The sequence below is a fragment of the Capricornis sumatraensis genome, chromosome 3 (genome assembly GCF_032405125.1).
Source record: "Capricornis sumatraensis isolate serow.1 chromosome 3, serow.2, whole genome shotgun sequence".
In the NCBI taxonomy this organism is placed as follows: Eukaryota; Metazoa; Chordata; class Mammalia; order Artiodactyla; family Bovidae; genus Capricornis; species Capricornis sumatraensis.
In genome coordinates this window covers 143,898,241-143,922,930 of record NC_091071.1, presented here as the reverse complement: position 1 = coordinate 143,922,930, position 24,690 = coordinate 143,898,241, and the positions used below count along the sequence as shown (strand labels likewise).

At 36.0% G+C, this 24,690-nt stretch overlaps 1 protein-coding gene across 1 annotated transcript in view; it reads left to right on the top strand.

Moving 5' to 3' along the window:
* Positions 1–24,690, top strand: part of ERBB4 (erb-b2 receptor tyrosine kinase 4) — a 777,579-nt gene that overhangs the window by 585,740 nt on the left and 167,149 nt on the right. The window contains exon 20 of the mRNA XM_068968480.1: positions 5,404–5,589. Within this exon, the coding sequence (XP_068824581.1) occupies positions 5,404–5,589 (186 nt within the window). The remainder of the gene's footprint in view (positions 1–5,403; positions 5,590–24,690) is intronic.

Here is a 24,690-nt window from a genome sequence, read left to right as displayed (position 1 = left end):
ATTAATGGTCCATTGACATAATGAAACAGTGAAAATTTGGCTGAAGTAAACATTTTTCATAAACAGAATAGCTCATAAGTTTTCAATGACATTTTTTTTTCTTTTTGTGAAACTCCTAACCAACATTAGTGAGAAAATAAGTTTAAGTGCCAAGGTATAAACATCTGAAGGCTGAGCAAAATGATGCCTTAATGCGACAAATGGTATTGCTCACTTTCATTATTGCACCGAAATGTCTTTCCTTCAGAATGAAATAGAGATACAGATAGCGTAGGCTAGAGAATAATGGCACACATGCTTCAGAGCTTTTTATCCATTCTCTGGTCATCCCTTGATAGTTAAAAAAAAAATGTCCTTAATTCCAACCAGACTTCATTATAAAGAAAGATCTTCTTCCCTTAGAATTTTCAGTGTAGCACCTGTTACATCCTTCCTCTCTGTCCAACAAGAAAACTATTTAACTCACCTATAAGAAAAATTTTGTAAAACAAAACAGGAAACAGAGACAGAAAATAATTTCATTTCTGGAAAAATTGTTAATACATCTGTCAACTTGTATTTATTCCAGTGGCCTTCGGTGATATGTTCTAATGACAGCAGCAAAGATTCCAAAATTGCTTCCAAAGGCCCCACACAGAGATAGGTAGCAGAGGATATTTTTAATTTTAACAGAGTAATTTATTGAAACCCAACACTCCATTATTAAAATATTGGATTTCTTTCCCCTTTCCATCCCCCTCATCACTCTAAATGAATCCACATTCTTTTCTCTTTATTTCTTCCCCTTTCCCCCAAAAAAGCCATCTGCTATTTCCTTTATGAAAAAAATAAAACCTACAATTAGTGTCCTGTTCATCTTTTCTTTCTCAGAAAAAGAGGACTATTATGCAAATACTCTGCAATTTGGTTTCAAATACTCTTTGTAGTGTGATGAGCAATTTTCTTTAATACAACCCCAGCTTTTTTGCCAGGACTTACTAATAGATTTTTTTTTTAAACAGAACTTTCATGCAACATTTTTACACTCTTCTGTTGTAAACTTTTCACATGCATATTTAGAATGGAAATATTACTCCTTAAGTTGTAAAAGAAAAAAAAATGTTTATATATTTCATCCTGAACAAGGCCAAAATAACCTTAAAGTCTTTCTTGTATCTTAAATTTCACCATGTTCTGTATCTTAGGAAATGGCCTTATACCAAATAATACAGGAAATCTGAGAAATATATTTTCTTTGACTTTTTCTGAAAGCATATTGTAAGTGATGGCAATTTATCTATAAGTGCAAATTTTTGTCTGAGTTGCTCCTTAGAAATTGAAGTATAATTTGATCCAATTCATTCAGGTATGGCTAAAGTCAGGTGTTTGGCACTGCCTTCTTGTTAGTAAGATAAGCATGTACAGTCCAAAATGGTGATAGAACTGAAATGTTAAAATTGCAGTGTTTTTTACCATCCTAGGAAATAGCACTGTTCTAAGAATCAGAAAACCTGTCTTAACTCTGATCTTTCTACTTACTCATATGACCTAGGGCAGTAATTCTGCTCAGCTGTGGTTTCCTTATGTTACAGCAGAGAATGGCTGCCTCCTTTGACTCCTTCCTAGAGTTACAATAAGGATCAAACAATGGTGGTTGCATGTTACTTCCTTTGCAATGAATGGAGATGTTTCAGAGATTCTCAAAGTTCTATATTTCCTGTAGCAGCTTCACTACTTACAGGAGCTTGCTACAAATGTAGATTCCTGATTCATTTCTAGACCTGGCTATCTGGGATTGGGGCTAGGAAAACCACCCTTTAAATGATAAACCTAGGCCATTAGTAATGATAAATGCTAGGACATGAAAGATGAGTCACAGAAGAGAAACAGAATACAATTAGAATATGTTTAATTAAATCTGATATCTAATATTTAATATCTAATTAAATATCTAATTTGTTACTTGATTGAGTTAGACACTTAATTTAATTATGTTTTGCTTTTTTGTTGATGACTAAAGTAACTTAGCAGCAGCATGTGTATATTTATATATGTGCATATCATAATTCAGTGAAAGAACCTCTGGTTCACACTTTTAATATTAACATTAATTACTATTTAATTAATAAAATACTAGATTAAGTAATAGATAATATAACTTGGCTAACATTTCTATTTGTACTCTCCTTATAATTGCAAAAGTTTGCTTTATTTCAAATGCTTGCTTTATTTCAAATGTTGACTGAAATATACAGGAAGTAAAACCAAACTGTTTCCGCCTCATGGATCCAAATAGAACCATATTCGTAGCAATAACTCAAATTTCTGGCTTTGCTGATTGTTCAGAAATCCCAACTTCAGTGGAAGTCTTCCCAAATAGTTTGGGAAGAGTTGCATGTCTCATACTAGTCTGCCAGTTGCAGTCACCGAGTGGTATCTAAAGTGTCCTTTCTTACCAGCTCAGTCCCTATGTGGAGCTTCTCTTCTTTCTGAGACACCAAGAGGTCCTATCTCAGCATCATTGGCTGGTATCACCTGAGGACACCACTGACCTTGTGGGAGGTGGTGCGTTTCCCTGGTCCCTGGGCTGCCAGTTCTCAAGGTGTTATGTTGGTGGTGGGCTCAGCCAGAAAGCAGAGAAACCAGTGGTGCTCTCTCCTTTTACTTGTCTGGTTCCTTGTGGCTGCTGGGGAAGGAGGAATTGGAAGACCTCATCTGCTTGGAGGTCAGCTGAAAAACAATTTCAGCTTCTACTCCCAAAGGCTCAAAAATAAAGTCCTTTGAGTGACGCTGACGTCCCCTTACCAGCTTATTTCTTCTGTTTGGCCTCCTATCTCTCCTTTCTCCACACAAGTTCATAGTGCCCCACTCTTCCTTCTTCAAAAAATAAAACATTATAATTCACATAAGACCTTGGCTGGAACCAGTAAAATCCATATACTCCATCAGACTCACCCATGATTAGGAATAATCTTTAGACTCTGCTGAACTCAACCCCACTAAAGAGCAGTGGAGATTAAAAGTGAATAGCTTTTGAGACAATAATCCTCTCAAGCTATCTTCTTAAATAACTTTAAGGTAATATTAATGAAGGTCAAATGGTTCTACATGGTTGTGCTCCTGTTCGGTTGCTTCGGCCGTTCATCCACCTTCTTACATCTTTTCTAGAGTAAGATATCCTACTCCAGTCTAAACTGGCTACCGTATTGCGTGCCTGTAGAGCTTTCATTCTGGGGTATCCCTTTACTGTCATTTCCTTGTTTTCACAATTAGGTGCACTTTTAAAAATGCCATTCACTTTTTATTAAATGAGCACATTGAACAGATAAAGGAAACATATGAGATAATCTTTTTTAAGTACAGACATGTCCATATAGTCACTCACTTGGTTCAAATTTTGCTGGATATAGAATTTGAGGTTTAAACAAAACTTTCATAATTTTGAAGTCATAGCTCCATTTGGGAGAAGGAAATAGAGGGTGGCCTCAACTTTCACCATATACAAATTTATACAATTACCAGAGTACTTCCTTATTTTTACCAGAGTACTTCTCTTTCCATTACCTAATATTCACAGTTTACGATCCCTTTGATTAAACTTCTCCTAAGGATGAAGGGTTAGGAATATCTGCTGGAAAAGGGAATGGCTACCCACTCCAGTATTCTTGTCTGGAGAATTCCATGGACAGAGGAGGTTGGCAGGCTACGTCTTTGGGGTCACAAAGAGTCGGACACAACTGAGCGACTAACACAAACACACACAGGATGAAGGAGATCTGTAGTCTAAGTGCTTCCTAAATGGACTTTGAAACAATCCTGATGAAGTCAGTCCCTCCTACTCCATTTATGCACAGTGGTTTGTGGTGTAACACTACTGAGCCTGTGGTGTGTACACCCTTGGTGTAAATTGGATTTATTTTCAGTTTCTCACCTAAGTTAGGCTTCAGATTTTCTATGTTTGCTAGGTCAGTTACTACTAATAAGCCACTTTCTACTTTTAGTATTCCATCCCCATTGCCTCTTCTTGTGATTGTCGGTTTCTGGCTTTTTATTGATCCATTTATTATTAAAATGGTGGAATCAAGAGGAAAAAAAAGTAAATGCATGTATCAGTCTGCCATGCTGTCTTAAAGAGAAGCTCAGTATAGCTTTCTATCCTTGATTATTTGAAAAATTTTAAAGCTATGAAAAATGTTCGAAAAGAGTATGATTAACATTCATATACCTGCATATAGTTAAACTGATTGATAATAAATTGCCATGTATGTATCAACCACTCTGTGAGTGTGTGTATGTATAAGGTTGTATCAGTTTCAAATTGGAGTAAAGACCCTTAAAATAGCTTTAATTGAAAGCTAACTTTAGGATGAGCTAAATATCCATTATATGTCCACCCTTTATCTTCATTAAGCTACAATGCCTTTATGATTATGAAAAAGAAGTTAGAACTGTTTTCTCTCTTCATTAAATAGCAAAATTGGAGTAGACAAATTTTTACAATCTCACCTAGCTCTCAAATTTTATGGTTCTATTTATATCATTTATAATTTTGAAAATGAAATAAATTTGAGTAAAATCAAAGGTTATTGGAATCAAATGTCTTATTAAAATGTTTACTTTTCTGCATAAATTCATAGTAGGCATATTTTTAGATTGGGAGGCATCTTATTTGTAAATGTTTACATTGATATTTATAATTTACAAATTACCTTTATGATGTCTGAATTCATATAAATAATGAATGAGTTAATTTTGAATGGCTCTTTTTGTAACTCTGGGGGTTTCCCAAATGACTCAGTGGTACAAAATCTGTCTGCCAATACCTGCCAATGCAGAAGACTCAGATTCCATCCTTGGGTCAGGAAGATCCCCTGGAGAAGGAAATGACAACCCACTTCAACATTCTCGCATGGGAAATCCCATGGACAGCAGAGTTCCATGGGCTATGGTCCATGGGGTTGCAAAAGAGTCAGACATGACTTAACAACTAAACAACAATAATTCATAACTTTGATCTACCTTGTGCAAATAACTGTAGTGTATAGATAATTGAACTCTAGAACCAAAGATCAAAGGTTAAAATCCACAATATAATTTAGGATTCAACTTAATTTGGTAGTAAACACAATCTGATATTTTTCATATTACAGAAGAGAAAATACTACTGTTAAATTTGCATGCAGTTATTATATAATATTTGCCATTCTAATAAATATATAGTCTAACTTCCATTTATTTTCACTTGAACTAAATCACTTTAGAAATATAATGGCTACAATAATGTCTTTTCTCACTTTTAACTGATTCCATTTTATGAGAGTACCTTTTCAAAATCATTATCAACAGCATTAGTACAGTGCAAATAACTCTCATGGCAAAGAACTTTGAGTTGAAATAATGGTGTTATTTATTTTTTTCTTTTAGGAAGCCCTAATCATGGCAAGTATGGACCATCCACACTTAGTTCGATTATTGGGTGTGTGTCTGAGCCCAACCATTCAGCTGGTCACACAGCTTATGCCCCATGGCTGTCTGTTGGATTATGTCCATGAACACAAGGATAACATTGGATCACAGTTGTTGCTTAACTGGTGTGTCCAGATAGCTAAGGTAAGTGCCCATCATTTCTGCCTTTATATTTCCTAATCTACTACAGTTTGGGTATTTTCAATCTATTTAAATGAATTACATCTGCTATAGTAAAGGTAGGGAGATATTTGCATTCAAATTACAGATCAAACTCATAGTCTATTTATATAGTTTGGTGCTATTGTATGTACTGTTTGTGCAATATTGACAAGATGCCAGAACAAATAACTTCTTGGTCAGGAGGGAAAAAAACTGATACACTGGGTTTGGTGGACTTTTTTGTGTTTGGGTATTGTTTAGTAATGAATTCAAGGAAGAGAAATTGAAAGTTTGAATTGTTTCATTTGCAGATGATTAGGATAGCATGCATGTTCAATTCTCAGAATTACAAATGATCAAATTCTAAATATCTTCCTAGACATTTTCATAATTTGTAATTGGTCTTTAATAGTTGTTTTTTATTGTTGTTCTGGTGTTTTTTGTGTGGGTTTTGTTGTTGTTGCTTTTTTTTTTTTTTTTTTTGCTTTTTCTTTCCAGAACAAGGTCTCAGGAGTATATATATATATATATGGTGTGGTGTGGATCTCATAACTGGGAGTATGGAGGGAGATGGATGTTGGTGAACTAGAAAACATATACTCATATAGTCCCTATTTTGGACTATAGTTTTTCTTACCAGAGTTATCAGATCTTCAAAATATTTAGGAAGGGGCCAGAATTCTGGATTTTTCAATGTGATTTCTCTAAATTAAAATCCTGGCTCAAACTTCTAAAGCACTCTGGGAGTCAAACAAAGCTTTCATGTCCTGCAGTCCACCAGCATGTAACTTTGGTGTATATATTCATGTTCAAAGAAAGCATTTAAGATTATCTATACCAATAATATCTCTTGAAAATGTTCTTCAAGATAAATAGGTCTGAGATGAGTTTCAATTCACTATGTCAACTCTTGTTTACCTCAGAATATTACCTGATGTTCTATAAATTCTACAGATCTGATCATTTTAGCGTTTGTATAATATAAATGCCAAAATGTTAATCCAGTAGTTTTAGTCTATTTCTTTTTACAATCTAAGAATGAATAAAAATGCATCATCCAAAGCAGAAATTTAAGATAACTCTTAAAATGCAAATCACCCAAACCAAGGGAAAAGCCCACTTTGGTTTTCTGTACCATAAATCTCAATATAGTTTCCTTACGGACCATGTATTACAATTTTGTGAATATTATATGACAAACTCACAACTGAGAGGATTCTTTATGGTAATGAAGTTTGAAATATCACTCTTCAAAAACTGATTTACTTATCTAAGAACTTCTATAATTTATAAGGTGAGCTAAATATGCAATAGAAATTCTCAAGTCATCCTAGCAGTGTAAATGAAAACAAAACTAAGTTTTGAACTTCTTAACTCTTTTCTATATTTCCTGCAGTCTTCTTCATAATTTAGGTTTTGTCCTTAGGGATCCATGGCATTAATATATCATTTATGCAAGACTGTACTCTCTAATAATAGAAACTGCGTTGAGTTCCCTGAATAATCACACTGCTTTAAACCTTTCTGCCTTTGTAAATGACATTCCTTCTGCTTAGAAATCTTTTCTCAGAGAGCCTTGATTCACATAACATGATCTTTTACATCCATCAACACTGGTTGGGCTCCCTCCCCTTGTGAAGTCAACCTTATTTTCTCTCTAAACAGAACTTTTCTTCTCTGTTAGTTTGGTCATTGGTATATTGAACACATTTGTACCATTTAAATGGTATACCACATGTTTATATAACTCTGACTGTGTGACATATATATTTAGTCATTAATCTTTTAATAAATATGTGTGGACACCGACCATGGACCACGTATTATGCATACTGACATGTCTAGTAGTAGGACAGATGTTCAACACATAAAATAGCTAGGTATTGGATTAAACACTTTGATTTAGTTTTTAAAGAAAAATAATCACAGGAGAGACTTAAAGGCAAACCCCATTGAGTCCTGAGGGAGACTGGCAATTGGAATAAACTTAGGCAGAGGGAAAATTACAACAGAACCCTTTATATATATTTGGGGACCATGTAGTTTGTCATCCAAATGAACAATTTTAAGAGTGAAAGGAGACTCTATTACTAGTGATGCCAGGACAACAGGCACACAAATGTAAACAGAACAAGGTATGTAGTAATACTGAGTAGCATGAAAAATTTGGATTTTATTATAAATGCCATGAATATTGAAGTATTTTGCCCTGGAAATGATATAATCTAATTTTTTCTCTAAAGAGATCATGCCATTTTATGTATAGAGATTAGATTAAGGCAATGCAAGAACAGAAATGAAGATATCAGTTAGAAGTCTGGGAGTGGTGAAAATAAGAAGTGAATGGAATTAAGATTTTTTTTTTTGAGACAAATTAAGGTATTTTGATTACTGATTACTGGGTGGTGAGGGAGGGAAATATGGTAGTGCTGTTGCCTGAGGTAGAGAAAGCCAGTTCAGTTCCAGATGTGGCAAATTGAAAAGGTTTACTGAACAGAAAAATGGAGCTATCAAATAGGTAGTTGAATTTGGTCAAGTCTATGGATATAGATTTAAGAGTTATAAATTGCCAAAAAGTCGGACATAACTGAAATATAAGGTACACACCCACATTATAAGTATTCAAACATATGGGAGGATATGAGATTACCTAGTAGTTACTGACTTGATTCCTGTTTTTTCCCAGCACCTAAAATTGGGTTTTACATGTAGGTAGCTATTCAATATTTATTTTATAAATATTTTTAAGTCATAAAGAAAATGAAAAACAACAACAAATCCTACCTGTAAGAAGGGAGTCCTTCTTTTATCTTTTTATTCCTAATTTGAGGGCAGAATTGTATACTGGCAACAGCATTAGAGTCAAAATGCTTGCATTACATTACATTATTACATTACATTAGTATCCCAGTGCCCACTTTTTGGTTTTGTGAATTTGAATAAACTATTCAACCCTTTTGAATTTTCTGTGTATTAATGGAGTTAACAATTACTACTTTTTTCTTCATCTGCAAAATGAGCACAATACTGTCTCATATGCAGTAAGCTGAAAAACAATCCCCCGCCTTCAAGTATGTTATGTCCTATCCCCAGCTTCTGACGACATGTTAATTTAGATGTTAAAGGGTATTGTGCTGCTGTGATTAAATTAAAGTTCTTGAGATGAGGAGACTATCCTGGATCATCCAAGTGGGCTATCCACATAAGTGGGAGGCAGAAGGATCAGAGTAACAGAAAGAAGATATAAAAATGGAAGTAGAGTAGGAGTGATGTGCCTTGAAGAGAGAGGAAGGGGGCCACAAACTGAAGCTACCAGTCAGCCTCTAGAAGCTAGAAAAGACAGGGGAGTGAGTGAAAGTGAAGTTCACTCAGTCGTGTCCGACTCTTTGCAACCCCATGGACTATACAGTCCATGGAATTCTCCAGGCCAGAATACTGGAGTGGGTATCCTTTCCCTTCTCCAGGGGACCTTCTCAACCCAGGGATCAAACCCAGGTCTCCCTCACTGCAGGCAGATTGTTTACCAGCTGAGCCACAGGGGAAGCCCAAGATCTTCCCTGAGACCTCTGGAAGGAAAGCAGGTCTGCCAACACCTTGATTTTCCTCCAGTCTGGAAACTGACTTTTGACCTCTGAAGCCCCAAGCTATAAGAAAATATATTTGTATTGTTTTAAGCCACTACATTTGTGGTAGTTAGTTATAGCAATAGAAAGCTAATAAACTTCTATTGCTATAGTGATTTGCAGATATTAAATAAAATAGCTCATGTAAAGTCCCTGGCTCAGCTCCTGAAACGTGGAGTATTTAAAAACAATCTTCTTTTATTTGCTATAGGTTGAAAGCTTTGAAACAGAATTGTTTCAGAAATGTCTGTAAAATATGAGTAATTTGGTCTGAGTCAACACAAGCATTTTGCAGATGGCTATTTCAATAATTTAGAAGAGTCCATTTTTTCTTTCATTTCTCATCAAAAGAGAATTTATGAAAATGAGATATCATCCTAGTAATTACTCCAATACCCACTTTCATTTTGGCTGCATCCTTTTTTATTGACAGAGTTGGTAGGAGGGGAGGTATGATGCTGTAAAATAGCCAATTTATATCTATGTTATAGAATACCTGTGAAAACTCTAAGTGGAAGGAATAATAGTTATAATTAACATCAGACAGTTGCTCTGTATAAGCCACTATTCTATGTATTTTATTTATTAATTAATTTTTGAATCTCAAACCAGTGAGGGAAGTGTCATCAGTATGTCCACTTCACGATAAATAGTGAGTCACAGAGAATTTAAGTTACATGATTAAATTCATACAGAGCGTAAATAAATATTAGAATCACTAATCTGTGTTTTTTATGTATAAGAAGAAAGTATTTCTTAAAATTTCATCTACATTCCAAGTTTTCCTTGCATTCTTCCATCGGTACGTCATTCTATAGCAGTTTATGTAATAGAAACACGAATTTAAACGTCAGATTGCTTCTTATCAGCAGCCATTTTCACTGTGCATGTGCTGCCTTTAGAACCTGATTTAATTTGGTAAGCAGAGCAGAACATATTATTATTTAATGTTTGTATAATACCATATGCCTTCCTGGGGCTTTATGAATCTAGGATAGAAGATAATTGTGAGAATTCTTTCTTTCAGATTTGTTGCTAACAAGTTGGGCAAGTGGTTTTTAAAAGACCACTTGGCAGAATCTGAAAAGTGTATGAATTTAGAGTGAAGGAACTTCACGGTGAATAGCACTGGTAATGGTTAAATTCTTGTGGATAAAGCATGTTTTATGCAACAAGCATCTGCTGGGTGCTTTATATACTTTGTAGTATGTAATATTTTCTAAAACTCTAGCAGGTATGCCCCATTATTCTCCCAGTTTATAGATGAGGAAGATGGAACAACTTAAGTCCTAAAGGACACAGCAGTAGATTGAGATTCCTGGATTCTGTATCAGGTAACTCTGATGCCTGTCTGAGCCAGGTCTTTAAGCCACTCTGCACTCTTTCCTTTCCAAACACACGCATCACAGCAGGTTAAAGTCACTTGCCCTCCTCCAGAATTTGAGGACCGGTGCAACTGAGCATGCACACACAAGCTGAGAAGCATGACATTTTTCTGTAGTTGTGTCTCATCATCACACCCATAACAGAGAAGATTCCATCATGAATAACACTTTTTACTGTCTTCATGGAAATTTTTTTATTGCCGTATCATCAGGGTCTATGTCACATTTTTCAGAATCAAGTGGAAGGATTTTTTTTCCATCTGCTTTGGGAGGATTTTTTCAACTGATGGTTTATGTAGAAAATTATGATAAAGCAAGCTCAAAACTGCTCTGTGAGGTATCATACAGTATTGATACTGATCACAAATGATTCTATACATTAATGATTTAAAAGGTATGGTTTGGTGTTAGTTTGTGTTAAGCATACAGACTCTAGAACCAGGCTGAATGGATCCAAACTCCAGCTCCTCACTTATAGCCATGTGGCCCTTGACATGTTATTTACTTTCTCTCTGTGCCCCCTGAAAATTAGCATCATAACATTATTCTTTTCATAGAGCAATTATGAGAATAAGTTAATACTTATGCTAAAATTGCTACTTAGTGTAGAATAAGAGTATCTACCATGTGTTATAATTTTTGGATAATATCTGAGATGAAAGCAATAAGGAAACACACATAGCATCCCTGACTCAATGAACATGAGTTTGAGCAAACTCCAGGAGATAGTGAAGGACAGGAAAGCCTGGCATGCTGCAGCCCATGGGGTCACAAAGAGTCAGACACAACTTAGTGACAGAACGACAACAATAACGTCATTTCAAACATGCTCAATTTAAAATTTTCAGATATAAAAGATTTAACATTTGTTCTTACACTATACTGAGGATAGGAGAAGGTAACCTCATGTATAATATTTAATATTTGTAGGTTTCAGAATAAAACTTGGGTCTCCTATACTCATGCTTTCCTGCACAGGTTCCTAAGCTGCTTTTCTCCACGTGCTATCATCATGACCTCTAATTTTCATATCAGAAAATTGGATTGTTTGTAATGTTGAACATGTGAAACCAGCAGTGAATTGGCAAAGAGCTGACGTCATGATAATTCCTTACATTAGATAGTGTGAGCAGCCCAAAGTTCCTTTATGGAGGTAGTGAATCTCTAAAACAATTAACACCAGAACTAGTTGAAACTTTGGCACAGCAAGACACTCCAGATTATCTATTTCACTGATTTAAAATTTATAAAACATGAAATTGTTTTGTCCAGTGAAATTTTGCTTGAAAATCTAAGCAAATAAAACTGAGCCATATCTGTAGCAATAGGGGGTATTGAAGGGGCTTCATGGAGCCCTGAGGGATTCCTAGGTCCTCACAGGGGCCAGCTTGAAGACCATCTGATGTGCCTGTATTGAAGATGGGGAAAACAAGACGTAACAGGTGACAGAATTCATTTAAGGCCACAGGTCATAGTGACAGGAACACAGTCTGAATCCATTTATCACACAGTCACTCCTGCCTAGCCAACTGACAGCCTGCATCCGTTACTATGACCCCATAACATTTGTGGACTGCTCGATTATGTTGTTCAGTCAGGAAGTCCTGTCTGACTCTGTGACCGCATGGACTGCAGTACAATAGGCTTCCCTGTCCTTCAACCGTGTCCTGGAGTTTGCCTAACTCATGTCCACTGAGTCAGTGATGCCATCTAACCACCTCACCCTCTGTCACCCACTTCTCTTCCTGCCCTCAATCTTTCTCAGCATCAGGATCTTTTCCAATGAGTCAGCTCTTTGCATCAGGTGGCCAAAGTACTGGAACTTCAGCTTCAGCATCATTCCTTCCAATGAATATTCAGGGTTGAATGACTGATTTGATCTCATTTCACCTAGGGGACTCTTAGGATTTCTCTCTGGCACCACAGTTCGAAAGCATCAGTTCTTCGGTGCTCAGCCTTCTTTATGGTCCAACTCTCACATCTGTACGTGACAACTTGAAAACCCATAATTTAGGTGAAATAACTACTGTGGTATTAGAGAAATTGAGTCTAAAAGATCATATACCTCTTGTTATAATTTTTAAGTCATCTAACGAGCTTTTTTTCTTCCTAGAATATTAAATGAGAGACAGTTAGCTTATTTTTCCTTTCAAGTACTTTTGTTTTTCAGTTTTCCTCCAAGGGCTTTTTTTCTTTAAATCTCTCTTTTCTACCAATAGTTTTTCCTCTCCGTCTTTATATCAGGATGTCTAATAACATTGCAGCCTCCCAAATTGGTGATAAAGCACCTGGCTGGATTTGAATCATATTTCTCTCCTCCCTGAAACAACCTCCTGCTTTTTATTTATGTGCCAAATTCTCATTGCCTTAAAGGAGGATGATATAAAAGATGTGGTAAGGAATAAGAGAGCATCTCGATTGTACCAGATGAAAATGAAGTTTATGGAGGCAGTTTCTAGAGCACAGGTCCCAGAATTGCACTGAAGCCTTAATTGTTTCCTGGGGTTTGCATGAAATATGAAGATCTCTCCCTTAGAGAAGTCATTTAGGTTGTTTCTTGTCTAACCTATAAAATAGCAAGCTTCTCTTTTGCTTTGCTTTGCCTGCAGCTTTGTTTGGCATGCTGAGTGATTCTAATTCAGCCAGGAAGATTCCCCATTCTATAAATGGCAACAGTTTTCATTTAGCTACCATGCACAACCACAAAGTAAAGAACTTAGTTTCTTTACTGTAAATGTATAACTAGTACTTTTAGTGTACTGTTTTTTGACATAAAAGTGAAAGCTTTGCAATCAGAATGGATTAAGTTGTACCTTATGTGTAAAGTGCTCACAATTATGTCAATTAGTCAAGATTATGTGAATAAAGTTGGGTAGTGTAACACATTTTAGGAGTACAGTGATTTTCCCAAATGCAGAATCAAAGTAGCAGGACCTGTTTGTCTAGTTTATGGCTTCCCCGTGGCTTTTGTTCCTAAAATATGGAGGTGAAGTGAAGTCGATCAGTCATGTCTGACTCTTTGTGACCCCCTACCAGGCTTCTCAGTCTGTGGGATTTTCCAGGCAAGAGTACTGGAGTGGGTTGGCCATTAGATGGGTGTTATAATATTGCTGTCAGGAAGTTATATGTTTGTGATGTTTCAGATGTATGCATGCAATGTCATTCTTCCTACAAATTTCAAGATGTTTACAATAATTCAGAGGGTTAGGACTTGCATTTTGCTGCACATAGGAGAAGCAAAGGATGAGGAGATCAAGCAATCTGACTGGAAACAGAAAAACCATATTGGACTGAAGACAAAACACAGATTTACTTCCTCTTGTTGTTGTTATTGTTCAGTTGCTTAGTCATGCCCAGCTCTTTAAGACCCCATGGACTGCAGCATGTCAGGCTTTCCTGTCTTTCACCATCTCCCAGAGCTTGCTTAAACTCATGTTCATTGAGTTGGAGATGCCATCCAACAATCTTGTCCTCTGTCGACCCCTTCTCCTTCTGCCTTCAACCTTTCCCAGCATCAGGGTCTTTTCTAGTGAGTCAGCTCTTCACATCAGGTGGCCAAAGTACTGGAGCTTCAGCTTCAGCATCAGTCCTTCCAATGAATATTCAGGACTGATTTCCTTTAGGATTGACTGGTTGGATCTCTTTGCAGTCCAAGGGACTCTCAAGAGTCTTCTCCAGCACCACAGTTCAAAAGCATCAATTCTTTGATGCTCAGCTTTCTTTATAGTCCAGCTCTAACATCCATACATGACTATTGGAAAAACCATAGCTTTGACTATACGAGCTTTTGTTGGCAAAGTAATGTCTCTGCTTTTTAATATGCTATCTGTGTTTGTCTTAGCTTTTCTTCCAAGGAGAAAAGGTGAGGTGAAGTTGCTCAGTCGTGTCCAACTTTTTGCGACCCCGTGGACTGTAACCTACTAGGCTTCTCCATCCATGGGATTCTCCAGGCAAGAATACTGGAGTGGATTGCCATTTCCTTCTCCAGGGGATCTTCCCAACCCAGGGATCAAACCTGGGTCTCCTGCATTGGAGGCAGACGTTTTAACTTCTGAGCCACCTGGGTCTTTTAATGTCATGGCTGCAGTCACCATTTGTAGTGATTTTGGAGCCCAAAAAATAAAGTCTCTCACTGTTTCCATTGTTTCTCTATTTGCCATGAAGTGATGGGACTGGATGCCATGATCTTCATTTTTTGAATGTTGAGATTTTAGCCAACTTTTTCACTTTCATCTTTAACTTTCATCAAGAGGCTCTTTAGTTCCTCCTTGCTTTCTGCCATAAGGGTGGTGTCATCTGCATATCTGAGGTTATTTGTATTTCTCCCAGCAATCTTGATAACAGTTGGATGTGCTTCATCCAGCCTGGCATTTCACACAATGAACTCTGCATATAAGTTAAATAAGCAGAGTGGCAATATATATCCTTGACATACTCATTTCCCAATTTGGAACCAGTCAGTTGTTCTATGTCCCATTCTTACTGTTGCTTCTTGACCTTCAGACAGGTTTCTCAGGAGGCAGGTCAGGTGGTCTGGTATTCCCATCTTTTGAAGAATTTTCCACAGTTTGTTGTGATCCACATAGTTCCTCTGCACCTGCTCAAATTCTTCTCCAGAAAGTTTTTAAATTTATTCTGAAATAATTTTAGATTCAGAGGAAGTTACAAAAAATTGAAAGAGTATTTCCATTTGTTCCTCACCAATTTCCCCACTGATAACATTTTGCATAATCATACTACAATATTGCAACCAGGAATTTGACACGGGTACAACCCATAGAGCTTATTCAGATTTCAACAGTTTTACAAAAAATTTTCATGTGTATCTGTGTGTATAGAAATGAAATGAAATTGTTAGTCACTCAGTCATGTCTGACTCTTCATGACCCCATAGACTCTAGTCTGCCAGGCACCTCTGTCTGTGGAATTCTCCAGTTAATAAATATGGAGTGGGTAGCCATTCCCTTTTCCAGGGGATCTTCCTGACCCAGGGATCAAAGCTAGGTCTCCTGAACTGCAGGCAGATTCTTTTCCTTCTGAGCCACCAGGAAAGCCCTCTATGTCTGTATAGTTCTATACAATTCTATCTCATGTGTTGATTTATATAACTACCACCACATCAAGGTATAGAAGTATTTCATGACCTCTTATCATCCCCTTAAAGCCACCTACTTCTTTGTTTTTAATTGTTCTTAAGTCTTGCCATGATCTATGTTTGTAATAATGACATTTTTATTGGAATATAATTGCTTTACAATGTTGTATTAGTTTCTGCTGTACAATTAAGTGAATCAGTCATATGGATACATATATTCCCTCCCTCTGGGACCTTCCTCCCACATGACTTATTTTTAAAACATTTTTTAAAATTTACTATGTTTTCCACATGATAGTAGCTATTAATACAGTGATATATTTTATTGTTGTCTAGTTGCTAAGTTATGTCCAACTTGTTTCCAACCCCATGGACTGTAGCCAGCCAAGCTTCTCTGTCCATGGAATTTCCCAGGTAAGAATACTGGAATGAACTGCCATTTCCTTCTCCAGAGGATCTTCTTGACCCAGGGTAGAAGCACATCTCCTGCACTGACAGGTGGATTCTTTACCATTGAGCCACTTGAGAAGCCATGGTGAGATAGATATATATACACACACATATATATGTATAAATATATAAAATACTGCTTCATTCTAGCATTAGTAATTTGGAAAAGTCATACTTCAAAAGGTATCCTCTATAGATTTGCACAAAAAATATTCTCAACAGTGACTATGAAGAAGAGAAACCAAGTTTCTCTCCAACTGCCTAACTGTGTAGTTATGTGACCTAAGAGGGATGCAGCAGTCAAAATGTAGTATTAGATCCTCTTACAGTTACTTAGTGGGAACATCTACACTCCTACTTCTGTGCCTTCTAATTACCATAGGAAAGTAGTTTAGCAGGTCACTGGCTGCAGAAGAGAGATAGCACAATCAAACCCAGAAGGGCATGCAGCCAGAAGGGAGGAAAATTAGGTTAATAATGAAGACAGACTGAAAGTGAGTGAGAAAAAGCAGTAAAAGCTTTATGCTCAATCTTCTACGTTCTGAAAATGTTCAAAAATTTAGAATAATTATATTTAGTACCATATGTGTTAAAGTGTACATAGCTTGTATGATATGTATGTATGCTTGTATGCTTACAAATATAAATATACACATATACATATATGCTTTCATCTATATCTTGAATATAAATATATTAGTAAGATGAATTTATGTAGCAAAAATTTCACACTATCCAATTAAATATGGGAAGGAGCACAAGGTGAGGAGAGTCATTTATCGTCATAATTAGAAATATTAGGTCAAACAGTATTTGCACAAATTTTTATTTTTCATTGTCTAAATTTGATTGATGAAAAGGAGCTTGTTGGAGATAGCTATTATTTTTCATCAGGCTAAGGTGAGAGTTGAACAGAATATATGTATAGCTGTGGAAAGAAAGGGGAGCTGAGTGGTTATGAGCACATTAAGAGTGGTGATGGGTCAAAGATTTAATCCTTCATTAAGAATCTGTTTCCTATATTCAGTATCTACACCATCACAAAATGAACAAAGGATGAGCTTAATGGCAGTCATCTATCAGCTAGCCACATTTTCAGCTTCAGGATTCTGCTATTCCCAATGCTCTATGCCTTGACAAGGCTGATTGTATAATTAAGATACTACATCACTCACTCCTGGTGCACTTTTCACTGGTGAGGACCACAACTAGGGACTTTGATGATCATCGCCCCAAGCCAGCACATTAGCATGAATACAGTTTACTAATGGGGCTACTCTAATAGAAACTGTAGTATAAGGTCTAAACCAAGGATTTTGTTATGAAGTCCTTTGTAGATTAAATGTCAGATTATAATGAGCTTTAAAATTTAAAATATTATATTTTAAGACAAAATGAATGATTGCCTTGAATTTTCATTTTCTCTCTGGTATGTACTAAGAATTACCAGTTATTCTGCTAAATTGATACAGAATTTATAAAACTTTCACAAGAATGCATAAGTGCTAAATAAAAGAATACCCTTAAGTTAATTTCTATACAAAATTGAAGAATTCCATAAAAATATAGCTAATATGGGTCCGAGTGTTTTTTATGAGATCAATACTGTTCTTAATCTGTGTGCTGGTAATTTGTGAAATATATATGTATTTTTTTTTTCAAACGAAGTTTCAGTCTAGTTGTTTATATTTTGCTTGAAGGTGTTTAGATGGCTATTTCTTTAAAGCTTTGGCACATCAAGTCAGAACACATACTGAAATGACTCAGTTTCTGCTACTGACTGGAAAACATGTCTGGCAGTCCCTAAACCAAGAGTGTACAGATGGTGTTTTATGGTGAGATTGAAAAAATTTCATAGCTTCTTCCCAGTCCCTGGTATACAATCACTCATGATTGGTACTGATCAGAGTTTTTGTGGAACACGTTGTCTTGTCCTGGTTTTGTTTCAAGTAGATCAACAATGCTAGGCACGGCAGAAACAATAATGGCATGTAGTGGTCCTTATGTCTCTTTAACCTAAGTGTTCATGAAGCAAGATGAATCCTGTAGCGAAATCAGCTAACACTTGCACTGAGCTATGGCTTGAAGCAAGATGAATCCTGTAGCAAAATCAGCTAACACTTGCACTGAGCTATGGCTTAATATTGGGCTAAGGACTTTACATGAAATATCTCTTTTTTAAAATTTATTTTATTGAAGTATGTGAAAGTGAAAGTCAGATGTCCAACTCTTTCCGACCCCATGGTAAGGAATTATCCAAGCCAGAATGCTTGAGTGGGTAACTCTTTCCCTTCTCCAGTGGATCTCCCCAATTCAGGGATCTAACCCAGGTCTCCCATATTGCAGGCAGATTCTTTACCAACTGAGCCACCAGGGAAGCTCTTATTGAAATATAGTTGATTTATAATATTGTGTTAATTTGTACTGTGCAACAAACTTATCCACTTACATATATCTACATTATTTTTCATATTGTTTTCCCTTACAGTTTATCACAGGATATTGAGTATACCATATGGTATATTGTGTTATACCATAGGACTTTGTTGTTTATCCAGCCTATAATTCTTACAATAAACTATGGGATAGATACAGTTGTATGTTTAAATGACTTAATATATATAAACTATCTTGCGCAGTATGTGGTACATCCTCATGCTCAATAACATTAGCTATCATCACTCACATTGTTATTACTCATATAATTCCCATTTTAAATGAAAACCTGGAGACTCACAGAAGTTATATATCTTATATTAGGTCACAAAACTAATATGCATGAACAGATGATACTGGTACAAGTATATTTAAGCATTTCCTCATGTGACCTCAGATCATATTATATGATCTTGGGACAGGACAAGACAGTGAACTCAAATTGATAGTACTCCTGCCTAACTAGTTCTGCATCTTAATTAGATAACTGAAGAAACTATTGGATTGGCCAAGAAGTTCATTTGGGCTTTTCCATAGCATCTTACAGAAAAACACTAAAGAACTTCTTGGCCAACTCAATATTTCTTATTTCCTGTCATAATCTGTAAAATTTAACATATAAAATTGTTTAATCCAGGTAACTTTTTACATAATTTTGTGGGAGAGAGAACATACTGTGTATATCCATATAATGACTTAATTTCTTCTAGGATCACAATGTTAGTCATAGCTACTCATGTTATTATGGTCCTGTAATATTTTTTAAAAATTAAACCTGATTAAGTAGAATGACAGTCCATTTCATTATTACCTTTATCTGAAAAGATACCAGTATAATGCATATGGCACTTACAAACTATCACTTTATCAAAATGTCTCTATGCAGTGAGACTTTAACAGGGGGCTTCTTATAGGACAATAATCTCTCCATGCTTTTGATCTTATTCATGGGTGCCCCAAGGTATCTGGCCACAGATTTCTCATATTTCCATCAATCATTGTGGTAGCAGAAAACTTTTTTTTCTTTAACTTTCATTCCCCAAAAGATTGGCTTGGAAAAACATTACTGAAAACTTCTTTTAAATCAGATTCAAGATATTACAGTAGCACTAGCTAGAGTCTGTCAACATTTCCATTGTAAACCCATATTTTCCAGGTTTATTACTTAGCTGTAAAATTTTCCTGGGGACTCTGATACAAAATACAGAATTTCAGCCCAAAGCAATTTTTATTATCACTCGAATATTGAGATTTTTCAATTCATGATTGTTTTTTAAAATGCCACAAAAGTCAAACATTTTAGGGCACACCCACTCATTTTAAGTCCTTTATAAAATGTAACACTAAAAGCAATTTATTTCTCATAAGAAACAAAAAAGTAGATAAGTAGGATCTCAAGGCCTGAGGGGAAAATTCTGTGAGCCTACACGGACTTATTTCCTTATGATTTGGGGGGCTAATTTACTATTTAGTTAGAAAAATTTAACATTACTACAATAAGCTTTCAAGAAATTGGCACCATATGGGTCTAAAAGAAATTGGATGGTAGGCAAGGGAGAATTACAATATAGACTGAACATGCAACCCACAGAAATAATATTCGCAGAGCTATGGATGTTGCTGCCATCTGAGATAGTGTCCTGTGTTTTTGTTTTGTTTTGTTCTCCCTACTGGTGAGTCTAAGAAAGGCTGATAAACAGTTTATAGACTGTTAAAATATCAGATGGACTACTAAAATCAAGAATTTTATCAGCAAAACAACCCCCACTGCAACTTAATTGAATTTCTTGTCAACAGAAATTACTACATTGGAAGTTCTAAATTTTTCTATCCCCAAAACACATATAACACAGACAGGAAAAATACAGATTTTTTATTCTCCCAGCTTACTCTTATACCTCTCTAAAAATAAGATGTGTTTAACAGGAAAATACTACCTGGACATACTCTTCCCTGTTAAGTCTGAATGAATTTTAAAACCTATCCTTTGGATCAGATAAGGTGGGTAAATTAGTTATACTTTATATCCTTTAAGAATTATTAATTCAGAACTTAGAGAAGTCACTCCTGAGGGAGTTCTAGTCATGGATAATTCTAAAGCACTTGCATTCTTGTATATATAAAGGGGAATCTGTATTTCAGTGTATTGGAGAGAAAACTAGACAGAAGAAATTTTACTACATTGGCCACACTTAATCAAAGCCATCAAACAATATTCCCAAGTCCCTAAAGTAGGTGGAATAAGGTTTAAGATACCAACTTTCAAGACAACCTCTGATTGGTTCCCATTTTCACTAATTTATACACATAACAGATAGTATTCTATTAAGGTTTATATGTATCTTTACTTGAACATGGCCTGGAGGATAGAGGAGAAGATGTGAAATGACAAGACTTCTTATACTGGTCATAATAAAGTAAATTCATATGTATATCACTGACAGGCCTAACAGCTGAATTTAAATACTTTATAAAGTAAAATTTCGAAAGCAGGTTAAAGATGTTAATCAAATATACACACGTGTTAGAAGGGAGTTCCCCAGGAGATACGGACACTTAAGATTTTTTACTGGTTTCTTTTTAGCTGGAAGCCCAAATTTTAAACATCTGAATACGATATACGGAGGCAGGAAGAACCCTTAGGAGGCTGTTTAACAGTTTGTATGACAGATAAATGATGTTCTCAACAAAAGCAATATCTATGGACATTAAAAGCAGGCGAACAAGAGGGCTCCTGTAATTACTGGATGATGGATGAATGATTATGTTTGGTAATATGCTTTGTAAATTACCATACCTAAAATAAATGGCAGATATAGTAGCTTATGTCTAATTTTCAGAGTTTAGCAGGCTTTTGAATTAGAAAACTAACAAAATTTATTTGGTCATCCTCTTTAGTAAAAATGCTTCTTTAGTTCTCTCTGTCTCTGTCTCTCTTCATTTGAGGCTTCTAATTCAGAGCTTATTTACTAGACAGTCTTCAACCTTGGCTCACATATCATACTGAATGTTTAGAAGTATGGTCACTCGAATAGCACAAAAGTTCTAGCTAACATTTGTTCCCAAAGACACAGAAGCACAGCAGTGCCATAGAAAAGAGTTTCCACAAGTCCTATGGATCACTGTTACAGGGGCTGCAGTCAGACTAACAAGGGAAGGAGAGGAGAATGGAAAGATGGGGGTGAAGTCAGGATTCTTCTCTTCCATTTTACAGTGTCAACAGCCAGAAGCCCCCAGGAAAAAGGTGGTTTTCCTGGACTGTTTTAGAGAAAGACTATTTAGGGGAAGCCACCAAAGACTGCTTTAATCTGATGCCCAAACAGTCCAGCACTGATGGAACTATTCTAGCAACCTGCAGGCCATGTGCTATGTTTATCTTCCTGCCTAAGGCACTTACCAATTATGTATGCTATAAATGTAACCTGATCTCCCTTCTGGGGTGAGAGTGAAGGACTTGAGGAATGCTTTCTATGCTCCAGTTTATTAAAGAGGATGAAAGTTCCTAGGTAGAAGGAAAGTAATAGATCCAAGAAGAAAAACTGAAAATCAAAAGCATCTAGGTAATAAGATCAGTATCAGTTTAACAAATATGGAAACCCCCTTCACCACGTATGACATCTTGGCTTAGGCTCAGTTAATCCTTCCAAGACTTAGACTCTTCATTTGTAAAATGGTAATAACAGAAGTGCTTACCTGGTAGAGTTGTGAGCCTTAATATAACTCACATTTTGGTTAACATATGTAAAGAATCTAGTTTAGTACAATACCCGCTGGATTGTTAAGAGTTTAATCATGCCTCATCCCAAGTGAGAACTTATCAAACTTCACAATGATGATAGTGATAAAATGAAAACAATCAGAAATAAACAAGTGTCAAGAAGAAAAAGAGGAAAACATATATCAATGAAAATTACAACAGCTATAAGCATCTGCACTTATCCCATTGGATAAAGGCCTGATGAAGAACATTCACACAACCAATTACAAAGACATCTTCCCTGAGATTGAACTTTGGTACTTAGTTAATCCTTGCTAAAGAAAAGGAAGACAGCTATATAATCTGACTGGAATATTCAGTGGCAGGCTCTTTGTCTGGGTATGTAAGACAAGACTAGACAAACCAACCTAATTTAACCACAAATCATGGTGAAATGAATACTACCATTATAATAGAGCTATATCTCCAAGATTTGGAGTTTGAAGTCTTGAATAAAAAACTAATGTATAGTCTGTGGAGAAACAAGGCACAGCTTGATTTCTTTTTATTATTTTGAAAAGAAAGAAGGACCTTGAAAGGAAACAATAAACTATATAGATGGAATCCAAGAGTGGAATTTTATTTCATTTTTAAAAATTCCATGGCTTATCAAAACCCTGAGCTGTTGGTAAAGAAATAGCATACATCTCCTGAGATCTAAGCAAAATATATTTGACTAGTGATTTCTATATTTGACTGAGAAGGCTTTAAAGAAATAGAGAAATATCACACTGCACCCACCATTCCCCTCAAAAGAGGGAAGGGCAAGTGTAACAGATATTTATACATAATCACAGGGCTTCCCTGGTGACTCAGACAGTAGAGAATCCACCTGCAATGCAGGAGACAGGAGATGTGGTTTTAATTCCTTGGTCAGGAAAATCCCCTGGAGAAGGGAATGGCAACCCACTCCAGTATTCTTGCCAGAGAAATCCCACCCCTGGTGGGCTACAGTCCATGGGGTTGCAAAAAGTCAGACATGGTTGAGGTAAGCATGTAAGCATATACATATTCACAAAAAAGGAGATAATTGACCTCTTCATCCAGAAACAAATAGTATGTGTTTGTGTGTGTGTGTTTGTGTAATCTACCATTTATGGGTTTAGAAGAATAACCATGAAAGAATTGCTTATCTTTTGGGAGGAAAAAACAATAATCATTCTCTGCTGACCTTGTTCAGGATTCAAAATGAACTATACTAACTCACCACATTATAACACTAGTAGCATTGTATGCTATAACACTAATTATATCCAATTTCTCAAAATGAGAAAACAAACACAAACAGACTTTAAGTCCTTTTTTAATTTATCTACCCAGGCAGTGAAACTGCTGTCTTAGAAATAATCAGTGACCAAGCCAAAGATAATTTTCCAGTTCTTGTCTTAACCTCTCTGAAACATTCATCAGTATGACATTTTGCAATTCCCTTTGCTTAATATCTTTTGTGGGGGAAAAAAAAAAGATCATTCTCTAGTGTCTCTATTCAGGTTTCAACTCAAATTCCATCTTCTCCTTAAACATGATCCAGTTTTTTCTCTGTTCCCATCAGTATTTGCTGCCTCTTGGATGCAGTTTTAGGACTTAAAAACATCTCCTTTTAAACTGGAGTATAATAGATTTGTGATGTTGTGCTATAATAGTTTCTGCTGTACAATGAAGTGAAGCAGCTATATAGGGACATGTATCTCCTCTCTCTCATACATTCCACCTATACTCCCCAGTCCCACCTATCATCAGAGAGCACCGAGCTGAGGTTCCTACTAGCTATCTATTTTACAAAGATTTATGTATATATGTCCATCCTAATCTCCCAATTTGTCACACTCTCCTCTTCCCCCACACCTCATGTCCACGTGGTCATTCTCTGCATATGTGTCTCTATCCCTGCCCTGGAAATAGGTTCATTTGTACCATTTTTCTAGATTCCACATATATACATTAATACATGATATTTGTTTTTCTCTTTCTAGCTTACTTTGTATGATAGACTCTAGGTCCATGCACATGTCTACAAATGTCCCAGTTTTGTTCCTTTTTATAGCTGAGTAGTAGTCCATTGTATATATTTACTATGTCTTCTTTAGCCATTCACCTGTTGTTGAGCATTTAGGCTGTTTCCATGTCCTGGCTATTATAAATATTGCTGCAGTGAACATTAGGGTATGTGTATCATTTTGAATTATGGTTTTCTCAGGCTATAAGCCCAGAAGTGGGATTGCTGGGTCATATGGTAGTTCTAGTTTTATTCTTTTAAATAACCTTCATAGTGTTCTCCACAGTGACTGTATCAATTTGCATTCCCATCAACAGTGTAAGAGGTTTCCCTTTTCTCCG